This window comes from Vombatus ursinus, unplaced genomic scaffold (genome assembly GCF_900497805.2).
Source record: "Vombatus ursinus unplaced genomic scaffold, bare-nosed wombat genome assembly UNPS02000582.1, whole genome shotgun sequence".
In the NCBI taxonomy this organism is placed as follows: Eukaryota; Metazoa; Chordata; class Mammalia; order Diprotodontia; family Vombatidae; genus Vombatus; species Vombatus ursinus.
The window spans coordinates 7,548,829-7,562,188 of NW_020940360.1; the positions used below are offsets into that span (position 1 = coordinate 7,548,829).

Here is a 13,360-nt window from a genome sequence, read left to right on the forward strand (position 1 = left end):
TTTTTGATTGATTGATTAACATAGTACTGTCTAGCTCATGAGGGAAACATATTTTGCTAGGGCTGGAAATTTTTAGACACCATCCAAATTCCAGGGATGGAAAAAATAAAGAAGTGGGATCAAAAAGGATTAGAAAATGAAAGATCTGTTCTTTGAAGCTCCTTGTGACCAATTCCTTTACTTCACACCTGTGCATGGCTGAAATCAGGGGCCAATAGCTGGCTAAATCCATCCTACACAGATTCCAGACCCTACCTGAAATCATTCTTTCCATGGGAAAAATCTTATTAGGGAATTTCACTCTGTATGGCTGAAGTTGGAGTAGATGGGATAAGCCATCATTACTGACAAAATTAAGAATGTACACCCTAACCCAAAAAGTTAAGCTACAAAAATATGAGAAGCAGGGCTGGGATGATTAGCTCCAAGATGGAAAAGGGAAAGGCCACTTAAAGAAGCTTGGCCTACAGTATACAGCCTATACAGTATTGAGAACAGATGAAATATGGGTTATTTTCACTATGATCCATAACTTCACCGACGGTCATGATCTAAACAGTCTTGTACCAAGACTAGTTGAGAAATTACAGCTGTGGAACAGCTCAACACTGGGATAGCTTCCCACTTTCTTTTCACTATTTATTAATAAAATTCAGTGACTATGAAGTCCTTGATTCATTGTGTACAGAGATTCAAAATTTTCAACCAACTCAATGCAGGAGATTAAAAAGAACAAAAGGGGAGGGTAAATGATGTCAAGCTGGAGAATAATCACCCTCATGTACACATTAAGGTTTTCAAAGTTCTGACTCCAAAACAACCTATGAGGCGAGTATTGCAAGTATTATCATTATTATTTTTACTGCCAAGGAAACTGAGGCTCAGAGGAGTTAAGTGATCTACCTAGGTTCCTACAACACTACTGAGTGGCAGAGCTAGGATAAAAACACTATACTTTACCTTCTGCCTTAAAGCACCAAAATATGATTCAAAGGGGCAGCCAGTTGGCACAGCAAATATAGCACCATGCCTGGAGTCGGGAAGACCTGAGTTCAAATCCAGCCTCAGATACACACTAGCTATGTGACCCTAGGCAAGTCACTTAACCCTGTTTGCCTCAGTTTCTTCACCTGTAAAATGAGCTGGAGAAGAAAATGGCAAACCACTCCAGTATCTTTGCCAAACAAACAAACAAAAAAACAACAATGGGGTCACAAAAAATCCGACATGACTGAAAAGACTAAATAACATGATTCAAAAAAGAAACTGTCAAAAATTTAATTCAAATTTAAATCTATATCTTGATTTTGGAAAGGTGATACATCTTCTAGAATTTTAAAGGGAAAAAAAATTTAAGCTGGATATCATAGTAAGACTGTGAGAGAGAACACCAAGAAATAAATACGGCTATCTATAAATACAATTGATGTGATACTGCTGTTGTCTTAGCCAACAAGAGGTAAATTAAACGTCTGGTTGAGTCACTGTTATTCTCTTGTGGGCACAGTTTATTTTCTTAAGTGAACTCACAGAATTATTGATTCTTATTTGACAGATTATTTTCTTGAAAATACTCTTGGGTCCTTCTGTTTTCTCTTCACCAACTCATAAATCCACAAATTTTTACTATTCCCCACAGCAACTCTAACATCCACAAATTTCCTCAGAGCAACATTCCACATATTTTGCGCAACATTGCACAATTTTAAGAGGAATCTTCCATTGGAAAGGACACTTTTCTGGGGTGTTGGGGTTTTTGATGGATATAGTTCACTTTTCTTAGTAATGAAGAATGAAATATTTATAAGCATCTGGATTTAACAGTAGGTTTTATCTTAAAGCCTTTCCCCCCCAAAAAATTGTAAAGGAATCCAATACGCCGCTTCCACTTCAATATGACTAAGCTAAAGCTTAATCAAATGCTAGTTATTATTATTTCTAAATTGAAAGCTCTAAAGAAAAAATACTCTGTTATTTCTAAATGGCATAGCTTCATGAAGAATATTTTAACTGCACCTAGGATACTGCAAATATTATATGGCTTTTAAGTATTAAGAAGAGAATTTGGATTCTGCAATACAATAACTTAAAGTTTCAGATTTTTTTATATCTTTGAAAGACCTATTCTTAAACTGAAGAACTCATTAAAATTACTCACACTTAAATAAAAGTTAAACTGTGCTGCGCTAAATAGAATTTTAATGTATATATTATACCCACATGCTCCTGAAATTTAACAGACATAGTAGCATAACCACTATACCCCCTTTAATATCGCATATTAAACTGTAATGCTTTTTTTAAAAATGCATTTTACTATAGCAAATGAGAAATAATTGTTTTAACTTGGTTATATAAATTAAAAGTTTTTTTAAATAAGGTAAATAACAAAATGCAGTATCTGACATAAAAATTTAGCAATGAAATTCACAGGGACCTTATCTAAGTCACACAGAGTAACCAAAAACCAATCAATAAGTAAAACTATTGTGGACCCAAAGTTTTTATTAGGTTAAACAAGAATGTCTTTTTTAAAGGCCTGCTGCGCAAGAATCTGTCTGTGATTTACAAATCATATCCTGTTCCCATCATCCCATGTGTAAAACTACCATTCCTTGAAGATTTGTGTTGGTTTAGGGTTGTATGATTTTTCTCTCCAAAATAACCCATAATTTGCTATCAAAGATGCTCACTTTTCCTCATTCCTTTCTGAAACCAAGCAGTGTTATTTTAATATGTATTTGTTAGGACAGGATTGAAGGCACCCCAATTCTTTTTCAAACATGTCCTTTTCATCTATCAGAATGTTCCTCACACTATTCTATGTTTGTTCTGAAAGGAGACCAACATATGTATAGCATTACTATATTTGTTGACAATAATGGTGTGCAAAAAAAAAAAGAATTCTTCTTAATTTGACATTTTTTGTCTTGTTTTTTACTGAAGTGTCAAGACCAGTTCTGTCACTGAGGGAAGCTGGACAGATATTGGCTCACATATGTCATGTTCCAGTAGTTTTGAAAAAGAAAAGAAATATTAACATAACACATTTTGTCACATCAGATAATGTCATAACTAAATAATTTGGAACTTGCAAACAGAACACTCAAACAGCATAAGCCTCAGACAGTTATTGTGAAGTAATGAACTTCAGCTGGAAAAAGAGCTCAATGCATAAGGTATGTAATAAATCATTATCTGAGTCAACCCAGCTCCCATGCTGTTCATATTCTGAGTGCATTAATTAGCACCTCATGGTATTGAAGACAAATGTTGTGGTCAAAAAAAAAAAAGGAGGTCTAATTGGTTTTTCTTTTTCATCAGGTAAAAATACAAAATTTGGCCTCAACATCTAAAGCTCCTGATAGGATTGTCTGATCATAGATGCTATTTGAAGAAAACAAATTTAAATTTTACATGACTTGTGGATAGGTGCTTTGTCTAGGACAATGATAGAAAGACTAGAAAATAGTTCATTTGCCTTCAGTTGAACAGGGCACAGCAATGGCTGTGTAGAAAGAAAAGTGATTCCTTGCTTCAGTTAAGCAAGGCAAGGCACTCACATGTCCTTGGTCATCCAGCTCATTATTGGTAAGCTTCAGCTTGTCAAAGCTAATCACCTGCCGCATCCAAGTCTCCCCTGAAGCTGGTGAATCAGGATGGATGTAAACTCGGGGTGGTACAGGTGAGTCAGCATTACCTGCTACCATCCATTTGGAGCTGTGATAAACATACCTAGCAGGGAAACAGAAGCACATGCCGGAGCAACTTGGATCAAATGGGGGATCAATAATGGCACCAAGTCAGTAAGAATAAAAATTATTTTCACTCCTTCCTCAACACATTCAGGTTAAAAACAAAACAAAACTTCTTTTTGTACTTTTTGAGACTCTCAGTGATAGCTTTCAGTAGCCATGAGCTTGATATGAATGCCATGGAAAGGGCAAATATCTTGATTCTTAGGTACCAACTTTTTAATTTACATCTCAACCTCAAGCTACTAGATACTGAACATCTTAATATTTGGAAAATGTGACAATGACAGTGATTATATTTTGTTTTGCTTGCTTGTTTGTTTGTTTTTGTTTTTTTGGTCTGGAGAACTGGTGTTTGCATTCATAGGCAAATAATCCCCTCAGACTGTGCTGCAGACTTAGCAAAATCTCAAAAAATTCAGAAAAGCATGTCAGTTTATATCTAGTTTAGATCTAGTTTATAACTAGTATTTTAGGGATTCAAAATCCATACTGCTCAAGTTAACCTCAGTACTTGTAAAGGATCCACCAACATATCATCTTTCTTCCTGGAATCTCTTTACATTCATGTATTTATAGCAGCAGCAGAGATGGGGGAAAGGGGAAGGGAGGTAGGAATTAGAGAAGTTCAATTACAGTTTTCTTCTCAATTGGTTATTATTTGGTTTTTTTAATGCTATAATATTATATAAGCTAAACATAAATTATTTAGTTTATTTTTAACTTGTACATATTCATGAAATATATGTATTCTTTTCTCTGTCTATATTAGGATTCCATACTTTTAAAGACTAATGACAAGTTGTTAACCAAATAACTACTTCTATAAAACAATCCCCCAAATATGGAACACTTTCAAATAATTTTCAAATTGTACTATTCCAAGTATAAATCTTATTATGAAAATGATCAAAAAAGAATTAAAATCGATTGTATAATTTTGTAGAGAAATATACCAATTCACTTTGGGATCATACCAACATACAGATGTGGTCATTTGGTAAAATTAACTAACAATATGAAATTAACTTTTATCTTCTTAAAAGCAATCCATTCCTGACCTTGATGGCATCATTTATTGATATTAATCTAAAATCCATTCGTTTAAAACCTGGATCTGGGCTTATTAATGAATCTAGAAGAAGGGGAGAGGGAAAGAAATCAAACTATCTGCAGAGGTAGTTTTTTTTTCTTTCTCAAATGCAACATGAAGTTAATTCCAAGAGACTGTTAAAAATATTAACAGAAATAATATCTATTTGCATAGGCCATCAAATTATTACTCAAAGAATACAAAACATTTCCATAAGTTCTCACATGAAATTACATCTTTCAAATAAATCCACATATTTCAGTGTGTTTCTCTTTTGAAATTTCAACATTCTTTCTTTCTGTCCTATGATCTCCTCTTTAGAAACAAAATACCTAATGATTATACAATTATAAGCCTTGCTTCAATTACTTTATTTTGAAAGCCTCCTTCTGAATAAATAGTTCTTCTTGCATGTTAATTTCACCTATTCATTTTATCCCAGTGTATAAAATCACCAATGTTCTTTACTTTCTAAACAACATTCTAAAATTTAGAATATGAGTCTATTATACATTTTTGAACATCCAGTATTGCTGCAACCAAAAGAAAAAGATGCAAGCTCTAGAGGGATAGAAGAAAAATGAATGGCAAGGATGGTTTAGATTATTAGCAAATGAGGTAAAACCACGATCATGTCGTAAAAAACCTGAAAAGCCATACATATTAAGCAATTTTGAAAAGCATTTCCCACTAATAGTAACAAAGTTGCATTTTATAATTCTTTGTCAAACATTGTAAATCTAAAAACTGAACAATAATATTTTCCTGTGCAGAAAGCAGGAGCTAAAATACTTTATAATGTGAGGGAACAATGCATTTGACATCTTATTTTTTTTTACTTGAAATTTTTTTCTTGTTTCACTACTCTTTTGTTCTTATAAAAAGCTAGAGAATAATTTACATTCAGCAAATTAACCAAAAATTAAATTGAGGAAAGCTGGTTTGGGAGAGTAATGGATGGTTTCTTCTAGTTTACCCTAAGTTATTTTATACTGCTTAGGACAAAACTGAGATTCGAATGTGGATTAAAAAAACTGCATTTAAAGAACAAACTTTATTGGCTTTTTATGCCTCTCTGATACAATCAGATAGTCATTCTTAGCACTATGTATACTTTTCATCTCCAAAGCTCATTTTAAAATCTATAATAATTTCAATTAAAATTCTCAGAAATACTTATACACAAAATGCAAATGGAACATGCTACTAAAAATTAAGATCAATAAAACTTTTTTCTATTACCCATTTTATTCATATTCTATGCTTCCATTTGTTAATTAAATCTATCTGCTCTTCTAACACCATTCAACTGTTTCAATAAAGCAATTATCCAACTTCAACAAAAAAAGTTATATGGAACACAAACCTAATTTCATTTATCAATCCATTAAAAGTAAGATTGTTTGTTCAACCATTCTGGTCCTTCACACAAAATATAAAATGGGAAAGACAAGTAAAGTTAAAAACAATTATCTCCTATACTAGTAAATACTTCTTTAAAAATCTCAACATCCAATGGTGACTTTTTGTGGCCTTTCTAATTCTTTTATGAGAAAAAAAAAAGAATATATTGTCTATGAAATCTGAAACTAAACTTTATAGAGGATACACAAAATCTCAATTTGTGCTCCAGATGACCTTTTCTAAGCCTTCTTGGTGGTCAGTCGTATTTATAAATGGTAACTACAAAGCCCAAATTTTATAAAAAGTAATTTTTAAAACTCTACTGTTAGCTGGAAGAAGAGAACAAACTAATTTTGTAGGCCTTTTCAAGTGTCAGAAAATTAATGGTGTTACTTTCTGTTATTTAGTTAAAAATTAAAACAAAAAAATAGCTCACATATAAATAGTATTTTATGATTATCAAACACACATGTACTTTATCTTGTTTATAACAAATCACAGAAGTTGCAAGTGTTTTTGGAAATTGGTAGAAATATATTTTTAAAAATCTGTCCCAAATTCAATTTAATGTACCAAAAAGATACTGCATTTGCTTGAGGTTTACTTAAACCTGCGGAAACAGTTAAGTTAAATGTTTAGGGTCATCAAGGTGCAAATATTATTATCTGCATTATTCACACATTTACTCCAAAAATTAAAATGAAAATAGAAAGCTAATTTAAAAGGCAAAATGGTCTGTGTAGAGATCTTAAACAGGAAACCAAATGGCACTAAAAATGTTCCCTATTATATATCTTTCATGGAGTCAGAGGAATGATAGCATCCAGCAAAGTGAAACAAAACAAAGAGCCCTCATTTACATAGGCAATGGGCACCACATGTAGAAAACACTGTCCTAGGAAATTCATGATCATTCTGTTTCTGGCCCAAGCACAAGGTTTTAGACTCTGAAATGAAAAGAATTTCTTAAACCTCTAAAAACAAAAATCCACAATCAATTGCATCTCACAGATTCTGTTCCTAGTGAAACCTCGGTCCCTGAGCTCATCTGCATGGCCATTAATAATACCTGTATCTCTTATTGTCCACTGGCACAATGTCCATTGCAATATAATACTGTTGATGTGGGTCTAGACCAGAGATCTTCACTCTCATAGCAGGAAACATCCGCCTACACAAAACAAAGGGAGAAAGAAGTTATTGTTTTTTAAAGGAATGAACACGGTGATGTTTATTTAATCAATTCAATTCAATCTGATGAGGGTGTACTAAGTACCTATAATGTGCCAAAAACTGTGGTACACATTGGAAATAAAAAAGACAAAAATCAAACAGCTCTGTCACTCTTCTATCTCCATATGCTACCAAGAAGGATTTGGAGAACAGGAAAGGAGAATTTTGTGAACTGAACAAAGTTCTCTTAAGATCTCTATTTTTAATACAAATAAATGCCAAGCAATCAAAAAAATGGTACTTATCAAAAATGGCTTATAAGATGCAATCTTATAACATGTACACATAACAAAGTTTATTGAAATGTCCCTTTTATTTCAAGGCAAAGAAGTGGACTTAGAGATAACATACACTAAAGTTAGCAATGGATTTGTTTTGATAAAAGTTTTTGCAGTATGTTTTATACAAATACACAAACAAGAAAGTATATTTAGTAGAAGACTAGGAATTTAAATTCTGGGAACTGGGGGAAGCAGATTCTAATGTGAAATTTACAAAGGTTATAAAAAGCCACAAGGAGCCAAGGTGCCATGCTCTACCCGAAACAATATGTTCTTTATTGAGACAGGACTTCCTGTCTGCAATGTGCTAAAGGTGAAGAACAAAAGTTACCCGAAGTCTGAAAGGTATAGTAAAACTTCTTTATTGAAAGCAGAAACTAAATACGAGTTATATATACCACCCACTCCACCCCTCCAAAATAATAATAAATCCTCACAACAACAAATAACCAAAATAGTTTAATCTTGTTTAGCATGGATAACTAGATAATTGGCTAATTACATCATTTAGGAAAACCTTTCATTTATCTCTGCCTCCTTAGGATGCCTCTATCCTGTAATATTCAAGCCATATAACTCATCTTTTAAAGATGTGAATGCTTTCAAGAGCAAAAGTAAGAAATTATATAACATATAATTAGACTTGAGTCAAATAAAGAAAAAAAATCAAGATTTTAAATTTTGAAATAAAACATTGTCCTGCTATGACTTATATCCCAGATCTGTTTTTACAGTTAATCTGACTTTGGTTACTCTAACTTCTTAACTCAACTACTTAATACTAAGTAACTAAATAGTCTTCCCCACTTAAAATATGAATGCAATTAAAGAAGGCATCTATAGAAAAGAAACTCCATTATTTCTAACTAGGCATGAGAGTACTTGACTGGCTAGCTCATTTTTAGTGTTATTTCAGTGCACCTGTAAGATAGAGAAAGTCTTTGACTGGACCCTACACAAGACAAATGTTACTTTGTGCTATTGAAGACTGAATTTGGAATCATTAATAAAAAACCTCTCTGAAAATGTGAAAGCGGCATATGGATTCAATAAAATATGTTTTTGTAATTTCTAATAAGTTTAGATACTTTTATGCTGTGCAGGTTTTTACCATGTGTACCCACTGGAAGTTTTTTTTTGGGGGGGAGAAGGTTTCTTTTTAGAAAACTTATTATTCATAGACTTTGGGACTGTGTTAAATGAATAGGAAACTTAAAACTCCAAATGCTTCTATGCTTTCATTGCCTGGAATACGAATCAGCTAATTTTTATAGTTAGAGGGATATATTACAGGTTTTAGCCCCTGCTTACCATTTGTATAAATCTCTACAGTTATTAAAAACTGTCTTTGAAAAAAATAAATCAATTCCTTAAAAAAAGTTTGATGGTATTAATGATTTCATGTAATTTAGAAAACTTCATTGGAGAGGATCCCTCATCCGTCTACTAAAAAGAGCAAATTCAAAAGGGAGAGCAATCAATACAGGAATACAGATCAAAGCTCAAGATAATAACAATTTATTACTGAATTTCAAATTTATTTTCATCACAATCCAATCTTAGAATAAAATACATTTGGATGATTCACACTTTCTTTTTTTTAAACAGAACTGGATGATATAGAACCAATGGGTAACCTTAAATGTGGATTTGAAAATGCAAAACCCCCAGGATTGGAATGGAAGTGGAAATGCTAAAAAGTCCTACAAGGTAGAGCCTCCTCACATGTTCTAAGGCTTTGGAAAACTGTATAAAAGGAGAACTCCACATCTAAAGTTGATTTCCATGGTGAATCTGAATGCTAATAGCCTTCTGCATTAGGTCACAGTTATTTTCTTCTGGATTTCAGCGCTGTATTATTAAGCCTGCTTTCCCAAAGGTTACTCACTGCTCTACTCAGCTAATGCAGCTCCAGTTCTCTGCCTCTGTCCCTTTTTCACAGAGGGGCAAAAAGGGGACAAATATGGAACGTTTGTCTGTTCCTCTTCCTGACCGTCTGTTCTAACCAAGGTGCCACAGCAGGGCACCCACATAGGCCGATGATCCACCTACTGAAAGTCATTATTTGTGCCTTCTCCAACTGATTTACTAAGGAGGAGATTAAGAAGGGTCGGTCGGTCTTTCCGACAGTTTGGCCCTTTACCTGCCGGCCTTGGTGATGATCATCTCTGTGCCGATCTCGTGGAAGCGTTTCCAAAGCTCTGCGCCTTGAAGATCCACCCGGGGTGCCTGCGGGGAGGGTAATGGGGACCCAGCCTGAGGCAGTACCGGGACTGGGGCAGGCGGAGGAACTGGGGATCCTTTCGGAGAGGTTCCCGGGGACACAGCTGGGGAGGCTCCCGGCTGGAAACCATCTTCACAGCCTCCTGCAAAAGAGAGAGGGGTTATTGAACACAGTTTATGAAGTCAGGGAGAAAAAGGTGGAGAAAATGAGAGAGCAGACACTGAAGTCAAGACTGTGACCTCAGTGCCCCAAAGAAACCAAAAATGAAGTGGATATCCTCTCTTGTTAACATTAACCCCCAACCTCACAGCCCTCACCATTTGACAATCTGAGAAGTGCCGCTTGAGGCCTGCCTCACCGCCATAGCGGGCTCAGTCCCCGAGCAGGGGAGAGTCTTGGTGCCAGGCCAGAACTTACTTTCAACCCCTAGGCCTAGTCTCGGGCCCTCTCCACCTTCCCAGTCCTGGAGCCGCCAGCATGGGCCTGCACTGGGATCTCCACACTAGGGCTGAAACCAGAAAACGCCTGCCAGGAAGGGAGGGACTAGGGTGCAGCAGAGAGAGATATCCGGGCCTCGCACCCGGCAGTAAACCTAGTAGACATTGGGATGGGAAACAAAGTTGCAGCAACGGCCGGCCACCTGGTGAGCCTTACCCTCCGACAAGCAAGAGAAAGCGGCGGGAAAGCTGCGAGGTTCAGTCATCGCAGTCCCAGCCTGATCGCGCTGAACCCTGCCCTCCTCAAAGAGCTGCCCCAGTCCGGGCCCGAAAGTATATGGTAACAAACGGCCAGGGCCCTGCAATCCCACTGAAGTTTGACAAGCAGTCGGCCGGTCCCATTTGGCAAAATCCATTTCATCAACCCTGGTTAAGACGGCAAGAAGAATTTCCTGCCTCCCGATCTATTCCACAAAACATGCTGACAATGCCTGATTTCAAGGAATGCAATGAAATTTAAAAAAAAAAAAAAAAAAACTAGTTCCCGACGCTTCGCACCAACCTGTTGTCTCTGGGCATCTTTTCCCGTCCCAAAAGAGTTCCAGGAGAAAAAAGGAAACTGAGCCCTCAGTGCGAAGCCAGAGACAAGATATCAAATATGAAAACACTGTCTCCCTCTTGGCTGAGTTGCTCTGTAGTCAATTTATGCTTTCCGGTGTTAAGGAGGTTGGAGGGTCAATTTTAAAAACTATTAGAAAGGGAATAGCCCACTGTGTGTTTAGGACTGGGGAATGCTCTAAAATGAAAGCAGGAGCATCTCTGCTGGGCCGCGACCCTGGCACGAGTGGGGAGGGGGGGCGTTATAAACGAGGGCGTCTAGAAGGCTGCAAAAAGCATGAGCCAGAAGTCTAGAGGCCAAGGCAACGTTTTCAAATTAAAGAAAAAAAATCAGCCAGCGGGCCTTTAAATCAGAGAGTGGAGAGTGAGGAAGTTTGACCAGTAACTTTGAGACTCTTACTTGCGCCTTGCCACCCACGGGTATAAACAGCTGCGCGTGCGAGAGTGCAGGCATCTCAGCAGCCGCAGCTGGGGGGGGGGGGGGAGTGCCTAGGGACAGAGAAGGCAATGCAGCCCTCCTCCCTGCGGTTGATTATCCCAAAGCCCAAATGAAACCTGCTGAGCAGAGGAAAATCCCCGCAGCAGTTCCTAGCCGCCGGAGGCCTAGAGCCTGGGCATTTTGCCCCCCGGGAATTGCCTTGAGGCCAGTGGCAGACCCTACTAAGGTCTGGAACCAGAGGCTGCCTCTCCTGGGGTCCAGTGCAGCCCCGTGCTGCTGGGGATGGAAGTGAGCAAGAGACGGACTCACCGGCAGGTCCTCGGGAACCGCAGGTCCGCTCCATCTCCGCGCAGCTCCGGGCAGACAGGGACCCCGCGCCAGTCCCTGCTCCGGCCCCTGGAGGCGGCGGTACAGAGGCGCCTTCGGCTTCCTCCACCGAGCTCTTTTCGCATCCACCGCCGCTGCTGCTACCGCCTACCTCTGCGGCGGTCGCGGCGTCGTCTCCGCCCAGCTTTCTCCGCTTCTTCTGCAATTGCTGCAGCTGCTGCTGCTGCTGATTTTCCGCGCCGATCAGCGCTTCCACAGAGAAAGCGTGAGCCTTCAGGCTCAGCATGCTGCAGGGCGAGCTTCTCCTCTTCTCTGCCATCCCCGCCGCTCCAGCACACGCGCGCGGCTCTCCCAGCTCTCATATACACACACGCACACTCGCGCGCGCACACTCACACACACGCAGACACACACACATACACACACACACACACACACACACACACACTCTCTCTCTCCTCTCCTCCCTCCCAAAAAAACCCCAACAAAACAAAACAAAAAATACGCGCTGCCGCCCAGTTTCAGATTTGCCCTCCTTGCCGCCGGCAAGAACAAATTTGGCGTTTCCTCCCCGATTTTCCTTAAATCCAAGTCATCAGAGGCGCCTCCGCCAACTTGTCTTTGTTTTGTTTTGTTTTTAATTAATCCTTTTGCGCGCTCTCTCCTTTTTCCTATTTTTTTTTCCAGGGATGTGAGTCTTCACTGCCACCCCCCACCTCCTTCTTCTCCTCCAAGCTCTGCCTTGTCTGATGCGCCAGAAAGAACTGACATGGGTAAAAAACACTCTGTGGACACAAATTAAGGCTTGTAATTGAAATTTGTTGCCTTGATCTGTCAGCACTTCCAGGCAGGAGAGCGGTGGGAAGAACTTGCTCATTAGTGTCAATAAAGCGGCTGGGAAAGGGCGGGGGCGGGGTGGAGTCCTAGAACTCTGTCAATCACCCAGCCCAACCACCAATCCCAGAAGCCCCGCCTGGGGGAAGCCGGGGCCGTTTCCTTACAAGGCTGCAAAAGTGGAGGGCTTCCATGCGCCGCCGCCTGGCTCAGTCTGACCGCCAGCACGGATGCCCCCTCGATCTCCCCCATCTCCTGCCAGTCTCCACCCTCGCCTTTCCCCTAGGTCCCTACCCCCTCCTCCCCCACCTCTACGCGCACTCACATAGGTCAAGCTTCTGATCCCTTTCCTACTATCTCAAAAGGTTGCAAGCCCGCCTGCTTTGATTAGCGACCAGTTTAAAGGATAGGAAAACTAGGAGTCCTGCAAGTGAAAGGCACTTCGAAACTTTTCGCCTTGACCCAGAGCAGTTGGTCACCAGCATACATTAAAGGGGAGTTGAGTGGGGGGTAGAAGGAATCCACTATCACCAAGATTTCTTTTTAATGGATTAAAAAAAAACCGTTTTATGGTGTGTGGGAGCGTGTGGAATAGGAGAATTGTAAATTTCTTTAAGTTTAGGTGATCAGGAGCTTGCCTCCTCAATCAGTCTCTGCTCTCACAGATTGAAACCAAACAGATCCCAAATGGCACGCCACTTTATTAAAAGTGTTG

General features: G+C 38.6%; 1 protein-coding gene across 1 annotated transcript in view; it reads right to left on the bottom strand.

Moving 5' to 3' along the window:
* The window catches only part of TBX18 (T-box 18), a 34,839-nt gene extending 22,709 nt beyond the window's left edge, over positions 1 to 12,130 (bottom strand). Inside the window, exons 1-4 of the mRNA XM_027856245.1 lie at positions 11,794 to 12,130; positions 9,910 to 10,132; positions 7,322 to 7,423; positions 3,564 to 3,735 (exon numbers count right to left, since the gene is read on the bottom strand). Of these exons, the coding sequence (XP_027712046.1) occupies positions 3,564 to 3,735; positions 7,322 to 7,423; positions 9,910 to 10,132; positions 11,794 to 12,130 (834 nt within the window). The remainder of the gene's footprint in view (positions 1 to 3,563; positions 3,736 to 7,321; positions 7,424 to 9,909; positions 10,133 to 11,793) is intronic.
* Positions 12,131 to 13,360: the final 1,230 nt, after the last annotated feature.